This window comes from Macaca thibetana, chromosome 16 (assembly GCF_024542745.1).
Source record: "Macaca thibetana thibetana isolate TM-01 chromosome 16, ASM2454274v1, whole genome shotgun sequence".
Classification (NCBI taxonomy): domain Eukaryota; kingdom Metazoa; phylum Chordata; class Mammalia; order Primates; family Cercopithecidae; genus Macaca; species Macaca thibetana.
Window position 1 is genome coordinate 47,455,267 of NC_065593.1, and position 17,787 is coordinate 47,473,053.

At 43.0% G+C, this 17,787-nt stretch overlaps 3 protein-coding genes across 3 annotated transcripts in view; 1 reads left to right on the forward strand and 2 right to left on the reverse strand.

Moving 5' to 3' along the window:
- SP2 (Sp2 transcription factor) overlaps positions 1–13,032 on the reverse strand; it is a 276,227-nt gene extending 263,195 nt beyond the window's left edge. Inside the window, exon 1 of the mRNA XM_050762649.1 lies at positions 13,005–13,032. Within this exon, the coding sequence (XP_050618606.1) occupies positions 13,005–13,012 (8 nt within the window). The 5' untranslated portion in view covers positions 13,013–13,032. The remainder of the gene's footprint in view (positions 1–13,004) is intronic.
- The window catches only part of MRPL45 (mitochondrial ribosomal protein L45), a 390,432-nt gene that overhangs the window by 161,231 nt on the left and 211,414 nt on the right, over positions 1–17,787 (forward strand). The gene's annotated exons all lie outside the window — the stretch shown is intronic.
- KPNB1 (karyopherin subunit beta 1) overlaps positions 1–17,787 on the reverse strand; it is a 36,905-nt gene that overhangs the window by 5,205 nt on the left and 13,913 nt on the right. The window contains exons 7-19 of the mRNA XM_050762595.1: positions 16,783–16,872; positions 15,706–15,816; positions 14,807–14,908; positions 11,757–11,981; positions 10,331–10,522; positions 9,437–9,567; positions 6,798–6,945; positions 6,081–6,152; positions 4,863–5,007; positions 3,161–3,243; positions 2,544–2,651; positions 1,437–1,580; positions 1,213–1,318 (exon numbers count right to left, since the gene is read on the reverse strand). Of these exons, the coding sequence (XP_050618552.1) occupies positions 1,213–1,318; positions 1,437–1,580; positions 2,544–2,651; positions 3,161–3,243; positions 4,863–5,007; positions 6,081–6,152; positions 6,798–6,945; positions 9,437–9,567; positions 10,331–10,522; positions 11,757–11,981; positions 14,807–14,908; positions 15,706–15,816; positions 16,783–16,872 (1,657 nt within the window). The remainder of the gene's footprint in view (positions 1–1,212; positions 1,319–1,436; positions 1,581–2,543; positions 2,652–3,160; positions 3,244–4,862; positions 5,008–6,080; positions 6,153–6,797; positions 6,946–9,436; positions 9,568–10,330; positions 10,523–11,756; positions 11,982–14,806; positions 14,909–15,705; positions 15,817–16,782; positions 16,873–17,787) is intronic.

A 17,787-nucleotide genomic window follows, 5' to 3' on the forward strand; every position in this document is an offset into this window, starting at 1 on the left:
TCATACAAGGTCCAAGCTAGATAACTAAATGCATATAGTTATATCAAATTATTCTTCCTTTGACTAATGTGTCATTCCTCAAGTCGACAGAAGAGACAAATATTCCTCTTCCTATAGGCAAATATAGAAGAAACAAATGTAACTTTCTCCTGAGCTACTGATACCAGAGGGGCGAAGTAAAAAAATTTCCCCAATCAGCAACAAGAACAAGTGACAGGAATTCTGACTCCCCAATCCTCCAATTTAGCTTGTGAGGATGGGAAGCGGGTAGGGGACCTGGCACTCATGGTTGATACAGAAAGCACTTATGTTGGGTTTCTTCCCCCCAACACTTTTGCAGAATCCCATCCCTTGCAAAACTCAAGAAATATGAGAAAAAGAAGCAGAGGGCTGGGTGCAGTGGCTCACGCCTGTAATCCCATCACTTTGGGAGCCCAAGGTAGGAGACTACCTGAGTTCAGGGGTTCGAGAGCAACCTGCACAACATGGTGAAATCCCATCTGTACTAAAATACAAAAGAAAAAAAAAAAATTAGCTGGGCATGGTGGTGCGTGCCTATAGTCCCACCTACTCAGGAGGCTGAGGCATAAGAATCGCTTGAACTCGGGAGGTGAAGATTGCAGTGAGCTGTGATCACGCCACTGCACTCCAGCTTGGGTGATAGAGTAAGACCGTCTCCAAAAAAATAAAAAGAATAAATAAAAAAAATTAAAAAGGCTAGGCACAGTGGCTCAGGCCTGTAATCCCAGCCCTTTGGGAGACCAAGGCAGACAGATCACTTGAGGTCAGGAGTTCAAGACCAGCCTGACCAACAAGGTGAAAGCCTGCCTCTACTAAAAATGTAAAAACTAGCCGGGCATAGTAGCAGATGCCTATAGTTCTAGCTACTCAGGAGGTTGAGGCAGGAGAATTGCTTGAACCTGGGAGGTGGAGGCTGCAGTGAGCTGAGATTGCACCACTGTACTCCAGCCTGGGCAACAGAATGAGACTCCATCTCAAAACAAAAAAGAAAAAAAAAAGCAGCAGCACAGCAAAAACAATACTGTACAGTCTTCCCTAAGCCACTCTCTTCATTAGGGCACTGCTCTCCCTTTTTCCTGCCTTTAAGCAACAGGCACTAATTCGCAAGCGAGCTACAGAATGACAGACATAGTCCATTTGACTAAGTGCACACTGGCCAGTGGACGAAGGGAACTGGATTGTATACTCAACGGTGTACGTTCTCCTGATCCCCCTTCAATCCCTGGACGATTCCGGTATAGGCTTCCAAGCAGCTTTCCCTTAGCTCATTCAGATAATCCACCATGTCATAGTCTGACTGTAAGACACAAAGAACAGAACCTACATCATACTGAACACCTTTAGCTGCATGTTTGTCAACAGTCCCTCCAATTAGAGATAGACTTAAAGAACAGCCAAGATAGCTTTAAGCTTACCTTGTCCACCTGGGCTTGGGAGGCCTGCTGAAGAGTATTCAATACAACCTCTAAGTATTTCTTAAACTCTCCACCAATAGCAAGGGCAATATCACCAAACACTGACAGAATCTGCGGCTTCACAGACCTGTGGACGTTCTCATTCTGACAAGGAACAAAAGGAAAAGTCAATTAAGTCAAAACTTGTTTGGTCCAAAGATCCACAAAAATTTCATTTCTAACAAGCAACTACTGATTTTAAATATTTGGATGGTCCTTTATAGCTTACAAAACCTTTCCCAATTGCACCTCACATCAACTCTAAGAAGCTAGCCAGGTATTGGCATTCCCACTTTACACGAGGCAACTGACTTAAGAGTCAAGTGACTTGTCCGAGAACACAGAAGCAAAGTAGCAAAGTTGGATATAGAACTTAAAGACACTTATAATAATTAACAATGGCTACCTCTGGAGAGAGGTATGATATACAAATGGTCCCCTGCTCATGATGGTTTGATGATTTTTCTACTTTACAATGTGTTTATTGGGACCTAACTCCATCATAAGTCAAAGAACAACTGTATTTACTTTTCCTTTGCATTTTACTGTTTTGTTTTAAAAACCTCTAATAGAGCACACATTCCTTTCATTAACTTTACACTTTCTTTAGAATCATCCGTGAAATGAACAACTCCCCTGTTTATAAGCCCAAAGCCAATGTTCTAGAAACTCACAGCTCCCTGTCACTGATTTTTTTTTTTTTTTTTTTGAGATGGAGTTTGGCTCTTCTTGCCCAGGCTGGAGTGCAATGGCGCGATCTTGACTCACTGCAACCTCCACCTCCCAGGTACAAGCGATTCTCCTGCCTCAGCCTCCCGGGAAGCTGGGATTACAAGCCCCTGCCACCACACCCGGCTAATTTTTTTTGTATTTATAATAGAGACGGGGTTTCACCATGTTGTCCAGGCTGGTCTCGAACTCCTGACTTCAGGTGACCCCACCTACCTCGGCCTCCCAAAGTGCTGGGATTACAGGCCACTGTGCCCGGCCTGTCGATATTTAACTATCTTTCCAACTATTGATTTCTTCAAAGAAGACTGGTTAATTAGATTCTGTGTAGATACTCACCCCCAAATTTTCCAGAAGCAGCTGCATCACCTCATCACAGAAAGGTATGATGTTGGATTGCAGGGCACGGCATAAGTCTCCCACTAAGCCCACAGCTGCCAAACAAACCTGCCAAGAATCAAGGAAATAATCTTCTAACAGAAAAGGCTGCCTGCTGGGGCAAGACATTATTTTTAACTAGCTGCTAGGCTTTTATCACTTGAACCTAGAGTCAAAGGAGAAAACATCTTCCCTCTGCCGAGATTAATTTTTCAGCAACCAACACGGCAGGAAGGGAACAAAGACTATCTGAGAGAGATCACTGATAAAGGTTTAAAAAAACAACAAAAAAAAGCCTTGCTCTCCAGGGTGCTGATAGCTCAACTTTACAGCTGCTCCCGCATTAGTACTGTCTAGGCAAATAAACAGTCATCTTATCCACCTTTATCTGGTGCATCTAATATCCTGTTTTTCATGGACTACTTCCAGTTCAAATATTCAGGCAATGAATAAAGCAGCTTGCCTTTTAGGACAATGTATAAGGAAAACTACTTAAGCTATAAGAACCTGGTTTTGTCTGCACTACAGTGACTATCAGGTATAAATGGGAATATACTATTTTGAAAAGCATATCCTACCTGGTACTCAGCATAATTTTTTAATCCAATGCCCAGGAATGGTTTAAAGGCCTCCATGTACTTGAGGAATTCACCACCCAACACTGTAATGAAATAAACTATTAGCCAATGACAGCACCACGGGTTAACACAGAGGCAGGTAAAAATAACCTATAACCTACCTCTCCCAAAATGTACTCACTCCACTCAACAGGTTGGGTGGAATGTATGTTAGTTACCGATTCCATCATGAAGACATTAAAGGCTTGCATAAGCCAAATTTATCACTGCTGGAAGGGCCCTAATTCTTACACCACAGAGACAATGCCCACTCTCCACAGAACAGGGCTTTACTCTGGCTAATACAACAAAGTGGTATGGCCCTCAAGGAATGTTGGGGTTAATTTTAAATGGTCTGAACCAGCAGTACTGACTCTTGTCCGCCCCCTCATCTGATAACAGCGTGTCCTTTCTGCAGGCCAGCTGCAAAACAGGGTCCTTAGGCAGTCCCATCAAGGGCTAAACAAGCCACAGTCAGGAAAAGCAGCACTGGGCTTCAGATCCAAATCAGCCACTCCAGGAGCCAAAATTAACTTCTTTGCCCTTTCAGAGGAGTGGTCACATGTTGACAGACCAGTTGGACATAGGCTGTTTATGCCAAAAACAGGTCTGGTCCTCAGGAGAGTGGTCCTCAGGTAAACGGCCTTAGTAATGTACTTACAGGCCACACATGAAGAGGCATTCCAGATTCCTAAAGTGCTCTGTAATGGCCCTTCAAAGAGTCTTAAGTCAGATATGGCTTCCCCAAACCAATTTTGCAGACATGTAAAAATCAGAAAATCAATTCCTAGAACTTGCTCAATGTTTCATTTCATCCCATACCAGGCACCATGTGTCAACCTTAGTCCAAAAGCATTACGAACCAAATCAGGTGATGGCAAGTACCAGGAAAGAAAATAGAAACTTTTGGCAGGGCACAGTGGCTAACGCCTATAATCCCAGCTACTCAGAAGGCTGAGACAGAAGAATTGCTTGAACCTGGGAGGTGGAGGCTGTGGTGAGCCAAGATTGTGCCACTGCAATCCAGCCTGGGCAACAGAACGAGTCTCAAAAAAAAAAAAAAAAAAAAAGAAAAAAAGAAACCACCTCTACCAATCTTAGCTGCAAACTGGCTCTCCATTTAAATTGACTGACAAGGCAGTTATACAAATTTAAGTGGTGTGCACTTAAGTTCAATCTAACTTTGAAGTGACTTATGCCCCAGTAAAAGGACTATGCTTTCTGTAGTCAAAAATTCTTTAATGTCCTGGCAAGGAGGATTGCCTGGGCCCACAAGTTTGAGGCCAGCCTGAGCAATATAGTGAGACCCTATCTTCACACACACACAAAATTAAGCTGGGCCCAGTGGCTCACATCTATAATCCTACCACTTTGGGAGGCTGAGGCAGGAGGATCACTTAGGAGTTGAAGACCAGTCTGGGCAACATGGTGAAACCCCGCCTCTACCAAAAATATAAAAATTAGCCGGGCATGGTGGTGTGCACCTGTAGTCCCAGCTACTCGGGGAGCACTGAGGTGGAAGGATCACTTAAGCCCAGGATTTCAAGGCTGCAGTGTGCCAAGATTGTGCCACTGCTCTCCAGCCTGGGTGACAATTATTTACGGCCACTGAAATGCCTACATTCCAAAGACATTCCCTGACCAGACAGTATTTCTCACTGACCTTCCACCAGTGTGCTAACGGCCATCAGGGCATCCTCTTGTACTCCCCCAGATCCAGCTGTGCTTTGGAACATCCTTAACAGGGAGGCCATAACCACATCAGAGATCTGCAAAGCATCTTGATGTTGCACTTTCCGAAGAACATTCTGTGAAATGAGTTAAGAGTTCAAGATCAGTTGATTCCAAATCTCCCATTCAGAACACTATACCTTTTCTTTTTAAAATCAATTAAGTCCCTTGATATTTTTAAATTTTGGGAATGCCAAATGTACTTTTTATACTCAAAAACATTGACAGTACCAGTCATCAGCAATGCATTTTAACATTTCTCCTGTTTCTCATTTCAGAACAAACGTGAGCTGATCCTCCATTGTGCAGAAGGTCATTTCCTCTGAATTGCGTTTGTCTTACTGTCTGACAAATCCCTGCTGGTAGCCTCCATAGTCCAGTCTTACTAGAATGATAGTTAAATTACTTCAGCTTTAGAGAAGGCCCTATCACCTTACTCTTACTCATAAAACAAACAAAAAGCAACCCTTCCTATATCCTACCCATTTACAGATGATCTAGAAATAATCTTGATACAATCAAACCAACCTGACTTCTTCCATCAAACATTCCTTCCTCGCTCTTGTTTGTTTCAACTAATATCACTGACATTAGGTCAAACAGCAAATGTTTCAAAAGATGAAGGTACAAATTCAAGGCTTTATTTTTAGCCAAGTGAACTACAGCTAGGAACCAAATCTGACTGAGCAAGGCTTGAATAACCTAACAAAAAACCAAGAGTTTTTTGGTTTTCAAAATCGAAATACCAAAACCATTCAAGCTGCCAACACAAATGAACTATACAGCTGAGAGGAACCATCACACATCAAGTAGTTTCCTTCTCTACACAGTGATGTTAGTTGAAACAAACAAGAGTGAGGACGGGAGGTTTGATGAGTGTATATTGAATTAGGAGAAGTTAAGTTGGTTTGATTTTATCAAGATTACATCTAGACCATCTGTAAGTAAGTAGGATTTGAATCTTTCTAGACAGACAGGAAAGGCAGGTGGGAAATTCCTCTCCCAATCAATCACAGATCAAAGCCTTCTGAGAACAGCTTCTGATCTGCATCATCTATACCATTTTTGAGTTCTGTGTGTACACGAACTTGTCATACTGAGATATTAATTATCTTCCCTGGAGTTAAGAAGTGATAAGGCACCATCATACCTGAAGAGTTGCACAGAGTAAAGACTGAAGGTCATTGAACTGGATTCTATCGGATGTGCTCTGGATATGTGACTACAAAGAAAATAAGAAAACATACTTTACATAAAAACCTTCCACTTTTGCTGGGACCACTTAATAATCTTCCCTAATACTAACATAGGCAAGTAAACAACAACAACAACAACAAAACCCATAATACATATAGGGGAACACATATATGAGTAAACCGTGACAAGCAATGCTAATGTTAAAGTGCAATGTTTTTTTGTATAAGCTTTATATCTTTCTGAGAAAATATATACTTAGGCCGGGCGCGGTGGCTCAAGCCTGTAATCCCAGCACTTTGGGAGGCCGAGACGGGTGGATCACGAGGTCAGGAGATCGAGACCATCCTGGATAACACGGTGAAACCCCGTCTCTACTAAGAAATACAAAAAACTAGCCGGGCGAGGTGGCGGGCGCCTGTAGTCCCAGCTACTTGGGAGGCTGAGGCCGGAGAATGGCGTTAACCTGGGAGGCGGAGCTTGCAGTGAGCTGAGATCCGGCCACTGCACTCCAGCCTGGGCTACAGAGCGAGACTCCGTCTCAAAAAAAAAAAAAAGAAAAAGAAAATATATACTTAAACACTAAAAAGACAGAACAGTCCGGAAAATAGACCTAGGCGTCAAAAGTACTGCCCCATTCCCACCCATAGTCAGGGGTGCTCTTAGATCTCACCTCCATCTGAAGCACCTGTTGTAGTCGTTCCATGATGACCAAAGTCGTTTTCTGGACAGCAGGATAACAATCCTTGGCACTGTTTTTTACAATTTCCATCAGAGATTCATATGCAGAACTCCGCAGGTTGTTCTGGTGCCCATCAGGTCTGTAAAGAACACAGCAAAAATCTTAAAGTCTCAACTGAAAAGGACAGGGAAGGACATAGACAATGTCTTGCCAAAAATAAGAACTCAGGAACTGGTATGACTGCGGACCTGGTTTGAGTCTGGAAACACAATATCCAAGAACCAAATCTTCAAGTCCTTTGAGCCAATGGCTATGTTCATTATGGTCTCCAGACAGTTAAAATTTAGAATGGCCCTTTTAGGAAATGGGCTAAAATTATAGAGGAAAAAATGGTTTGAAATGGTAAAGAATCATGTGAACAATTTAACAGGTTGTCTGAAGAGCTATGAAGAAAATACCCCAATTTTCTCACCTAGATATGGTGGCTCATGCCTGTAATCCCAGCAATTTAGGAGGCTGAGGCGGGCGGATCACTTGAGGTCAGTTTGAAACCAGCCTGGTCAACATGGTAAAACCCCATCTCTACTGAAAATATAAAAATTAGCCAGGCGTAGGGGCGCATGCCTGTAATCCCAGCTACTCAGGAAGTTGAGGCACAAGAATTCCTTGAACCTGGGAGGTGGAGGTTGCAGTGAGCCGAGACTGCACTCCAGGGCAACAAGAGCGAAACTCTGTCTCAAAAACAAAAACAAAAACAAACAAACAAAAAAAAGAAAATACCCCAATTTTCTTCATTCCTTTAAAAAAGATGTCTTCATTTACAATCTCAAAGAGGCATGGAGATGATGGGCACAGTGGCTCAGGCCTCTAATCCCAGCACTTTGGGAGGCCAAGGTGGGCAGGGCAGACCACCTGAGGTGTCAGGAATTTGTGACTAGCCTGGCCAACATGCAAAACCCCATCTCTACTATAAATACAAAAATTAGCCAGGCATGTTGGTGGGCACCTTTAGTCCCAGCTACTTGGGAGGCTGAAGCACGAGAAACACTTGAACCCGGGAGGCTGCAGTGAGCCAAGACTGCACGATTGCACTTCAGCCTGGGTGACAAGAGCGAAACTCTGCCTCAAAAAAAGGGGAGATTTTTGTGCTCAGCTCAGGTTTACTTTGCTCATGACTTTAGGTATAGCTCACACAAAACATGAACTGTTAAAGGTTGTCTCCAACTTAAAACACCTTTAAACAACATTTCAAAAGCTTTTTTTCTAAGTCAACTGCATTTACCCCAAGTTCTTCATCCCACATAAAAATATGGTAGTTGGCCAGGCACGGTAGCTCATGCCTGTAATCCCGGCACTTTGGGGGGCCAAGGCAGGTGGATCACGAGGTCAGGAGATCGAGACCATCCTGGCCAACACAATGAAACCCCATCTCTACTAAAAATACTAAAATTAGCTGGGCATGGTGGCTTGTGCCTGTAGTCCCAGCTACTCAGGAGACTGAGGCAGAAGAATCGCTTGAGGAGGTTGCAGTGAGCCGAGACTGCACCACTGCACTCCAGCCTGGGCAACAGAGCAACACTCCGTCTCAAATAATAATAATAATAATAAATAAAAATAAAATAAATGGTAGTTATTGATTTGGTGTGGCAATCAAATTCATAATGAATACTATCATTTCTCTTGTAACCGAACACTCCTGTTAACTGTCAATGCTGCAAAATGAAGGAACCTCTCTAGATCAATAACTGTCTACAAAGAAACTAGAGAAATTACACTATATTCAGATTTAAGCTATAAACTGAACAATTTTAAGGTAGGTGGAATTTGCATCTCTTTCTCTATCTTTAAACAAACCAGTCAACCAATCATGGGATTCTTTTTTTTTTTTTTTTTTTTTTTTGAGATGGAGTTTCACTCTTGTTGCCCAGGCTGGAGTGCAGTGGCGCAATCTCAGCTCACTGCAACCTCTGCCTCCCAAGTTCAAGCAATTCTCCTGCCTCAGCCTCCTGAGTAGCTGGGACTACAGGCATGCGCCACCACACCCGGCTAATTTTTTTGTATTTTTAGTAGAGACGGGGTTTCACCATGTTGGCCAGACTGCTTTCGAACTCCTGACCTCAGGTGATCCAGTTGCCTCAGCCTCCCAAAGTATTGGGATTATAGGCGTGAGCCACCGCGCCCAGTGGGATTCTTTTTTTTTTTTTTGAGACCGAGTCTCGCTGTTGCCCAGGATGGGAGTGCAGTGGCGCAATCTTGGCTCACTGCAAGCTCCGCCTCCCGGGTTCACGCCATTGTCCTGCCTCAGCCTCCTGAGTAGCTGGGACTATAGGCGCCCGCCACCACGCCTGGCTAATTTTTTGTATTTTTAGTAGAGACAGGGTTTTACCTTGTTAGCCAGGATGGTCTTGATCTCCTGACCTCGTGATCTGCCGGCCTCGGCCTCCCAAAGTGCTGGGATTACAGGCTTGAGCCACCGCGCCCAGCACTGGCGGGACTCTTAATTCCACTAGAGAAGGTAGAGTCTTGTCCTGTCTCACTATGCTTCTATGATTAAGCTAGATATCCTCCACATAGAGGGCAACAGAACTTGGATGCAAAGACGTTACTCATTTCTGTGAAATATCAGTTACCTGTCTGTAGTCTCCAGGAGCTTCTGAACTATGAGTTCAAATGAAGAAGACAAGCAATAAGTAGCTGGTTCTTCCTGATCATCAGCAACATCTGCAGCTTCATAAGCAGCTTCAGCCAGACTGGAGAAAGCCTGAAATGCAGATAAGTTCAGTGTTAATCCTGAAAGAACCCCACACCTTAGGACCATCTCATTTTTCATTAAGATACTTTGGGCTGTGTCAGTGAACTTCCAACTTTTTCTGCCAAGGTAATCTCTAAGATGGCATTTTACGGGTGTCTTTTAAATTAACTATTTATTTATTTGATTTGTACTTTCTGTTCATCCTGTCTGATAATCTGACAACTCTCTAAGCAGCAGAGTACTTTCACCAACACCTGCCATTTCTTCTGTTTCTGATCACAGAAATCCTGTCCATTTCATTTCTCCTGTTTCCTTTCACAGACTTTTAGCCCCATTCCTTATATTCCTTATTTGAACTTCCTCCCCTTAACCAAATACATTAGCCTATACTGACTCAGCATTTAGGCTGCCTACCTTCCTTTCCTCTTGCCCTCTTCTCAGCAATGATACTTCTTGTAGCCAACAACTCTCTACCTTAATCAAAACTTCTTGTCCCCAAGCAATTCAAGAAAGCAACCCAAGTCCAGATAGTTTCCCCACTGGGTTACCATGACTGTTCTAAGTGGTTCAGGAACCAGTAACCGTGAGTCAACTGTTCCCACTGGCTCTTGCAGTTGGAATCTCCCCCACATTTTAATTGAATAAATTAGGAAGAAAATGTTATTCAGAAAAAGGCTTCCAGTGAGGCAGATCCATTTCTCTCCCACACCTTCTACTTTCTTGCCAATGGCAAAGGCAAGCTCCTTTTCTCACCCAGAAGAAAACCCCTTACCCAGCACACATTTGAAGCCACTCTGGGTTCAGCACTGAGGCCCTCAATCAGACACTGCAGCAGGGGAGCCAAGTAGACATCATTGATGGCAGCTTCAGGAAGCAGCTCACAAATTCTGCCTACAGTCCATGCAGCTGTATCTCGAACAACTACACTGGGGTCTTTCATTAATTCTATTAAGGTGGGCATAGCCTGAAAATATAACAGTTATTAGCAAAGCAAAACAAAGATTAAAATTCATGTTAACTACTACTTCAGAAAAAGAAATACTAATGGATGGCTTAACTCAAAAAAGTCACCAAGATACTTTTGTAATTTTACAGGACATGGTATGAAACATCTTTCAAAATATTTGAAAATATCTTTCAAAACTCCAGTTTAGAGTTTTATATTAAAAATTTGGTATAAATGCTTTCAGTAGTCTGCAATAAATTACTCAGATAGAGGCCGGGCATGATGGCTCATGCCTATAATCCCAGCACTCTGGGAGGCTGAGGCAGGCAGATCACTTGAGGTCAGGAGTTCAAGACCAGCCTGGTCAACATGATGAAATCCAGTCTCTCTACTAAAAATACAAAAATTAGCTGGGCATGGTGGCACATAGTCCCAACTACTCAGGGGGCTAAGGCACGAGAATTGCTTGAGCTGGGGAGCTGGAGGTTGCAGTGAGCCTAGATTGTACCACTAAGCTTTAGCACTCCAGCAAAGGTAACAGAGTAAGACTCCAGCCCCCCGCCTCCCCACCTCAAAAAAAAAAAATTACTCAGATACTCAGAATTCCCAGGATGCAGCTATGATGGCATCTGGCTATATCCAGAAAGACTGAATTCTTTAAGCACTAAACTCAAGTATAACAAACTCCTTTTCTTTTTTTTGAGATGGAGTTTCACTCTTGTTGCCCAGGCTGGAGTGCAATGGCACGATTTTTAATAAAAAAACAAGCACAACATTTCCACAAGAACATTTTCATTATATAAAGGCCATTTTGTCCAAAGAATAGAATAATAATGCCATTATTTAAAATTATGGGGAATCAGTGCTAGGTGCAAAAAAAAATTATCGGGAAATGTTTACAACATAGTATTAAATGAAGAAACAAGTTATAAAACAATCTGCACAGAAAGCGCCTGTTGCACACACATTTACACAGGAAAAAGCTTCAAGGATAAATACAGAGTTAAGAGCGGTTATTTCTGGGCAATGAAATTAAAGGTGACTTCTCTTTTGGCTTTTTTCAAAAGTCTCTGGATCATGCTGACTAATTAGAAACCTAAGAAATATATTTTACTCTCATTAAAAGTAAATAGGTATCTAGAAATAATCTTTGTAGATGACAATTTACAGTTTTGTTTTGAAAAATAAAGATATGCTTTAAGTTTAAACAATAAATATTCTACTTTCTACTCCAAAAATCCCTCAGCTTCACCTGTATAACTAGTGGTTTGAGCTGACTGGGCTCTGGTCCTTCCAAGATACAACCAAAAGCCATCACTGCTGCATCCCGGTACCGCCAATCTGGGTTCTTGATGTGTTCTTTAATGAACGGGAGGACATGTGGGACAATGTCATCTTCACAGCAGGTGGCCAGAAGCATGAGGCACACCCCTGCTGCTTTGCAGGGGTTCCAGTCATCGTCATCATCATTTTCGTCCTGGTGAAAGAATATGGCACTAGTTAAGATTTTGTCCAAAGAATCATTTTAACTCTAAAGGTCCTCTGACTACTTGAATGTCTTTAGAACTTAAACTTCAGGGAAATAAAATATAAGACCTTTATATTTTATCTCTTCCACAAACATTCATCACAGCATAGTCTTTGTTAAACAAGATTCAGAAGGAAGAAGATTCCATTTAGTACTAAACAACAAGAATGAAAAAATTTCAACTATATCCAAAAAGAATGAATCCCAAACATTTAGAACAAAATGCAGAACTAGAGTGTATGCTGTATGATTCCAGTTATATAAAGTACAAAATTGGCCAGGCGTGGTGGCTCACGCCTGTAATCCCAGTACTTTGGGAAGCTAAGACAGGTGGATCACCTGAGGTCAGGAGTTTGAGACCAGCCTGGTCAAGGTGGTGAAACCCCGTCTCTACTAAAAATACCAAACTTAGCCAGGTGTGGTGGCACGTTTCTGTAGTCCCAGCTACTCAGGAAGCCAAGGCAGGAAAATTGCTTAAACCTGGAAGGCGGAGGTTGCAGTGAGCCGAGATTGCACCACTGTACTCCAGCCTGTGTAACAGAGTGAGACTGTCTCAGAAAAAATAAATAAATAAAAAGAATAAATAACGTCCAAAATCAACAAAAATTAACTTATGGAATAACAGACCAGGAAAGTGAGGGAGTTTCATGACTGGAAAGAAGACATGATTCAATCAAAAGTTCAAAAAAGAGGCAAGGCGCAGTGGCTCATGCCTGTAATCCCAGCACTTTAGGAGGCCAAGGCAGGCAGATCACTTGAGGTCAGGACTTCGAGACCAGCCTGGTCAACATGGTGAAACCTGGCCTCTACTAAAAATACAAAGATTAGCTGGGTATAGTGGCACATGCCTGTTAATCCCAGCTACTCGAGAGGCTGAGGCAAGATAATCACATGAACCTGGGAGATGAAGGTTGTAGTGAGCCAAGACTGCCCCACCACACTCCAGCCTGGATGACAGAGTGAGACTCTGTACCCCCCATCCCCCCAAAAAGACAAAAAACAAAAACACAAAAGTTCAAAAAAGAAAAGATTCCACTAATATCTCCTCTTAAGTTAAAATCCAAAGTATAGCTTCCTAATTGTGGCCATTCACACCACATAGTAACTTAAGGCAGGTTGCCTACGCAGTTTCAGAAAATCACACAAAGAATAATTTGTTCTCAAAGAGGAAAAGCACAGTAAAAATATAAGAAAGTAGGCCGGGTGTGGTGGCTCACACCTGTAATCCCAGCACTTTGGGAGGCCAAGGTGGGCGGATCACAAGGTCAAGAGATCGAGATCATCCTGGTCAACATGGTGAAACCCCATCTCTACTAAAAATACAAAAATTAGCTGGGCGTAGTGGTGCATGCCTGTAGTCCCAGCTACTCAGGAGGCTGAGGCAGGAGAATCGCTTGAACCCAGGAAGCAGAGGTTGCAGTGAGCCGAGGTCGCACCACTGCACTCCAGCCTGGCGACAGAGTGAGACTCCGTCTAAGAAATAAACAAACAAATAAATATAAAATATATATACACACACACACACACACACACAAAAGACAAGACACAAAGTCAAAAGATAAAAATAGCAACGATAGGCGAGGCGCAGTGGCTCATGCCTGTAATCCCAGCACTTTGGGAGGCTGAGGCGGGCGGATCACCTGAGGTCAGGAGTTCGAGACCAGCCTGGCCAACATGGCAAAACCCCATTTCTACTGAAAATACAAAAATTAGCTGGTTGTGATGGTGCGCACCTGTATTTCCAGCTACTTGGGAGGCTGAGGTGGAACACTGCTTGAACCCGGGAGGCAGAGGGTGCAGTGAGCCGAGATCATGCCATTGCACTCCAGCCTGGGCGACAGAGTATGACTCCGTCTCAAAACAAAAGAAAAAAAAACAAAAACAAAAAACCTGAAAGGAGAGGTTAAAATGTAAGGGAACATCCAGTTCATTTTAATCCAAACACATCCCTACTTAGCTTTTGAAACTACTATATTGAGAATCATACACATCCCTAAAAACAATTACATTCCTGTGTACAAAGAAATGATGCAGTGCTCAGTTACCAGCATTGTTTCCTCAGAGTACTAGCAGCTCTTTGGTAATAACTTCACATGCACCAAAAGAACCTTCCCAAACACCGTATCAAGAAACACTGTGTTGCATAAAGTCGGGAGAACAAAAGCAACCAGAACACGGTCCTCATAAAAGAACTTCTATATTTACCATTAGACCCCAATCTTTATGAAGTCTTGTCACTTCACTTTCAGTCTGAATCTTAATAATTCAAGTTAATCATCTTAAAGGATTAGTAGAAGGGTTTCTTTCTTGGGTTGGGGTCCTTCATTAGGATCTGAATAACTCATATCCAACTTCTTTAGCATTTTAAAAGCATATATCCTGTGAACTCACAAAAGTATCCTAGACATTAGAACAGATAGGCAAGTGGCCTAAAACCAGCATATCTTTGCTCCCAACCTTGCTTCACTGAAGCGTTGATAGAGCACCTCTCTTCTATGAGTTTGGACAATGGAGCACTCAGGAAATCAGAGCAGCATGTGGCTCACTCCTGAGCAAGATGCATCTGAGATGTTAAGACCTAGTTCTCCTTCACAAAGAAGTCAGAGCCTAGGGGATCTTCTAGATCCAGCTTAGCTGTTCCTGAGCCATCAACAACAGAACATCAAATAGTTGATGGGTTGCCAAGTTCCTTCCATGGAAACTGTTCCACAGCAAACAGTTTACTCTTAGTAAGGTTTCACAGCTTACCTACCTATATTTGGAAGGTAACTCACCTGTTTCGTTAGTGTCTGTGTGAGGATTGGAACCAGATACTGTAGTGCTCCCTTGGCATAAAACTTGCTGGTGTGCTCAGGGGGCCGTCCTTGTTCTGCTGCCTGAGGAGAAACAAAGCAAATTCTAGACAAAAGCAACCAAGCTCTGTATACTAAAGGCATACAATGAGAGCTGACCAGGGATCTCTTAACAGAAACAGAAACATACAGGGACAAATGGTAACATACAATGTGATCTTGGAAAGTGCTCATTTTTTGGTCTACTTCAGTGAGAATCTTTTAGGCCCTTTTAGGCCATATATTACAGGTCCAAGGCAACATTGAGTATAACTTTTTTTCATAAGTTCAATTCGTATTGACAACCTGATATTTAAGTGTTCCTTGGATCAACACACACACCCAGTTTGCCTAAAGATGCCAAAAAAAAAAAAATTTTATTTTTGTCCTGAAATAAGACAAGACAAAGCTGGAAACAAAACTCTGAATTCAAAGATTCCAAATACAGAACTCCCCCTTCTCCCCCATATCTGACTCTTTCACCAGAGTTAGTAAAGTGTCAATTATACATCCCAGGCTTGCATTAGGACTTCCAAAAGGAAGTAATTCAGCATCAGGTATCACCTTGGTAAACTGCAACAGCCTGCTGCCCCCTTGTGTTCACAGTGATAATACCACTATTTATGCTCAATCATGCCTGACTGCTTGGCAAAAACTGAGAGCCCTCATAAATTATCTGCCTTCTTCATGAAGGGCTCTGGCTAGCAGAAAACTCAAAATCTCTGCCAATGGAGATACCCTCTAAACCCAGACAGAATAAAGTTCTCCTAGAAGGGGAATGTCATCCACAAATGAGATATGTCCCAAAGTCTATTCAGAATAATAAGTTCTCCCCAGCTCACCTCTGAAGCCTCAATGGCCAAATCCATTTCCTCATCACAGACATTGGACCAGAATTCTATCCCTTGTAGGGCCACCTCATCAATGTCACTTTTCATTGCTTCAATTGTGATCTTAAGAAGAAAAACACCCCAGGCCCCAAATAAGTATGGATTCAAGTGAGTCCCTGCCCCAACCCGGCTTTAACCACAGACATGCAAATTTCAGAAATGTAACTTATAAAAAGCAAGCTAGGCTTGAAAGAAAAGATAGAAAAAGGAAGATTTTCTTTCTTTCTTTTGGAGATGGGGTCTCACTCTGTCACCCGGGCTGGAGTACAGTAGCACAGTCTCAGCTTACTGCAACCTCCACCTCCCACACTCAAGCAAACCTCCCACCCCAGCCTCCTGAGTAGGTGGGACCACAGGTGCATGCCACCTCACCCGGCTTATTTTTATATTTTTTGTAGAGGCAGGGTTTCACCATGTTGCCCAGGCTGGTCTCAAACTCCTGGACTCAAGTGATCCCTCAGTCTCAGCCTCCCAAAGTACTGGGATTACAGGCGTGAGTCACCAACCCAGCCTCAGATTTTCAAAATGCAGGTTTTTTCTTTTTTGTTTTTGAGACAGTCTCACTTTGTGGCCCAAGTTGGAGTGCAATGGCACAATCTTGGCTCACTGCAACCTCTGCCTCCTGGGTTGAAGCGATTCTCCAGCCTCAGCCTCCCAACTAGCTGGGATTACAGGCGCATGCCACCACGTTCAGCTAATTTTTGTATTTTCAGTAGAGACAGGGTTTCACCATGTTGGCCAGGCTGGTCTCGAACTCCTGACCTCAGGTGATATGCCCGCCTCAGTGTCCCAAAGTGCTGGGATTACAGGCGTTAGTCACCGGGCCTGGCCTCAAAATGAAGTTTACCCACACAAAGTAGCACCAGTTTTCTTGGCACACCACTGATAAGCTTAAACCTAACAGTCTCAAGGAATTTCCTTGATTCCATAATATTAAGTAAAATATTACAGAATTGGCAAAATAGCAACTAAGGATGATGGGCTCTGTAATTAGCTACAAGCTCAAATCATATAAATAGAAATACTTACTGCAAAAAGAGCAGGACCCATATATGTCTCCATGTACTGATAATATAAGGACATTATCTTCACCAAATTCTGTAAAGCAGCCACTCGTACCTTTTATGAAGAGCAGATCAGACAGTTTACTAAAATAATGCAATCTGACAAAGTTAGAGTCACTCAAATGGGCCAATAATCCTAAGGATTAATTGAGGTAAATATGGGATATGCTATCATTTCCCTAAAATTCGTTCTCTCCCTTCAATTCCCTCATTATCCGTTCCTATTTATTTTCCCTCAGTCCCCTCCACCATTTTTTTTTTTTTTTTTTTTTGTATTAAAGGTGCATGTGGAACCCACGGTAGGGCTAAATTCACTAATACTATATTCTTTCTTTTTGGGGGAGGGGACAGTTTCACTCTTGTTGCCCAGGCTGGAGTGAAGTGGCGTGATCTTGGCTCACTGCAAACTCTGCCTCCCAGATTCAAGCAATTCTCATGCCTCAGCCTCCCAAGTAGCTGGGACTACAGGTGCCCGCCACCATGCCTGGCTAATTTTTTGTATTTTTAGTAGAGACAGGGTTTTACTATGTTGACCAGACTCATCTTGAACTCCTGGAGCTCAGGCAATCCACTCACCTCAGTCACCTAAAGTGCTAGGATTAAAGGTGTGAGCCACTGCGCCCGGCCATTTCTCTTTTTTTTTTTTTTTTGAGAGTCTTCTTGCTCTGTCACCCTGGTGCAAGTATAGTAGCCATGATCATGGCTCACTGCAGCCTCAACCACCAGGCTCAAGCAATCCTCCCACTTCAGCCTCCCACGTAGCTTGGACTACAGGCTCACCCCATCACGCACAGCTAATTTTTGTGGACATGGAGTTTCGCCATGTTGCCCAGACTGGTCTCCAACTCCTGGGCTCAAGCGATCCTCTGGCCTCAGCCTCCCAAAGTGCTGGGATTACAGGCAGGAGCCACAATACCCAGTCACCCAGTCTTTTTTTTTTCGAGATGGACTCTCCCAGGCTGGAGTGCAG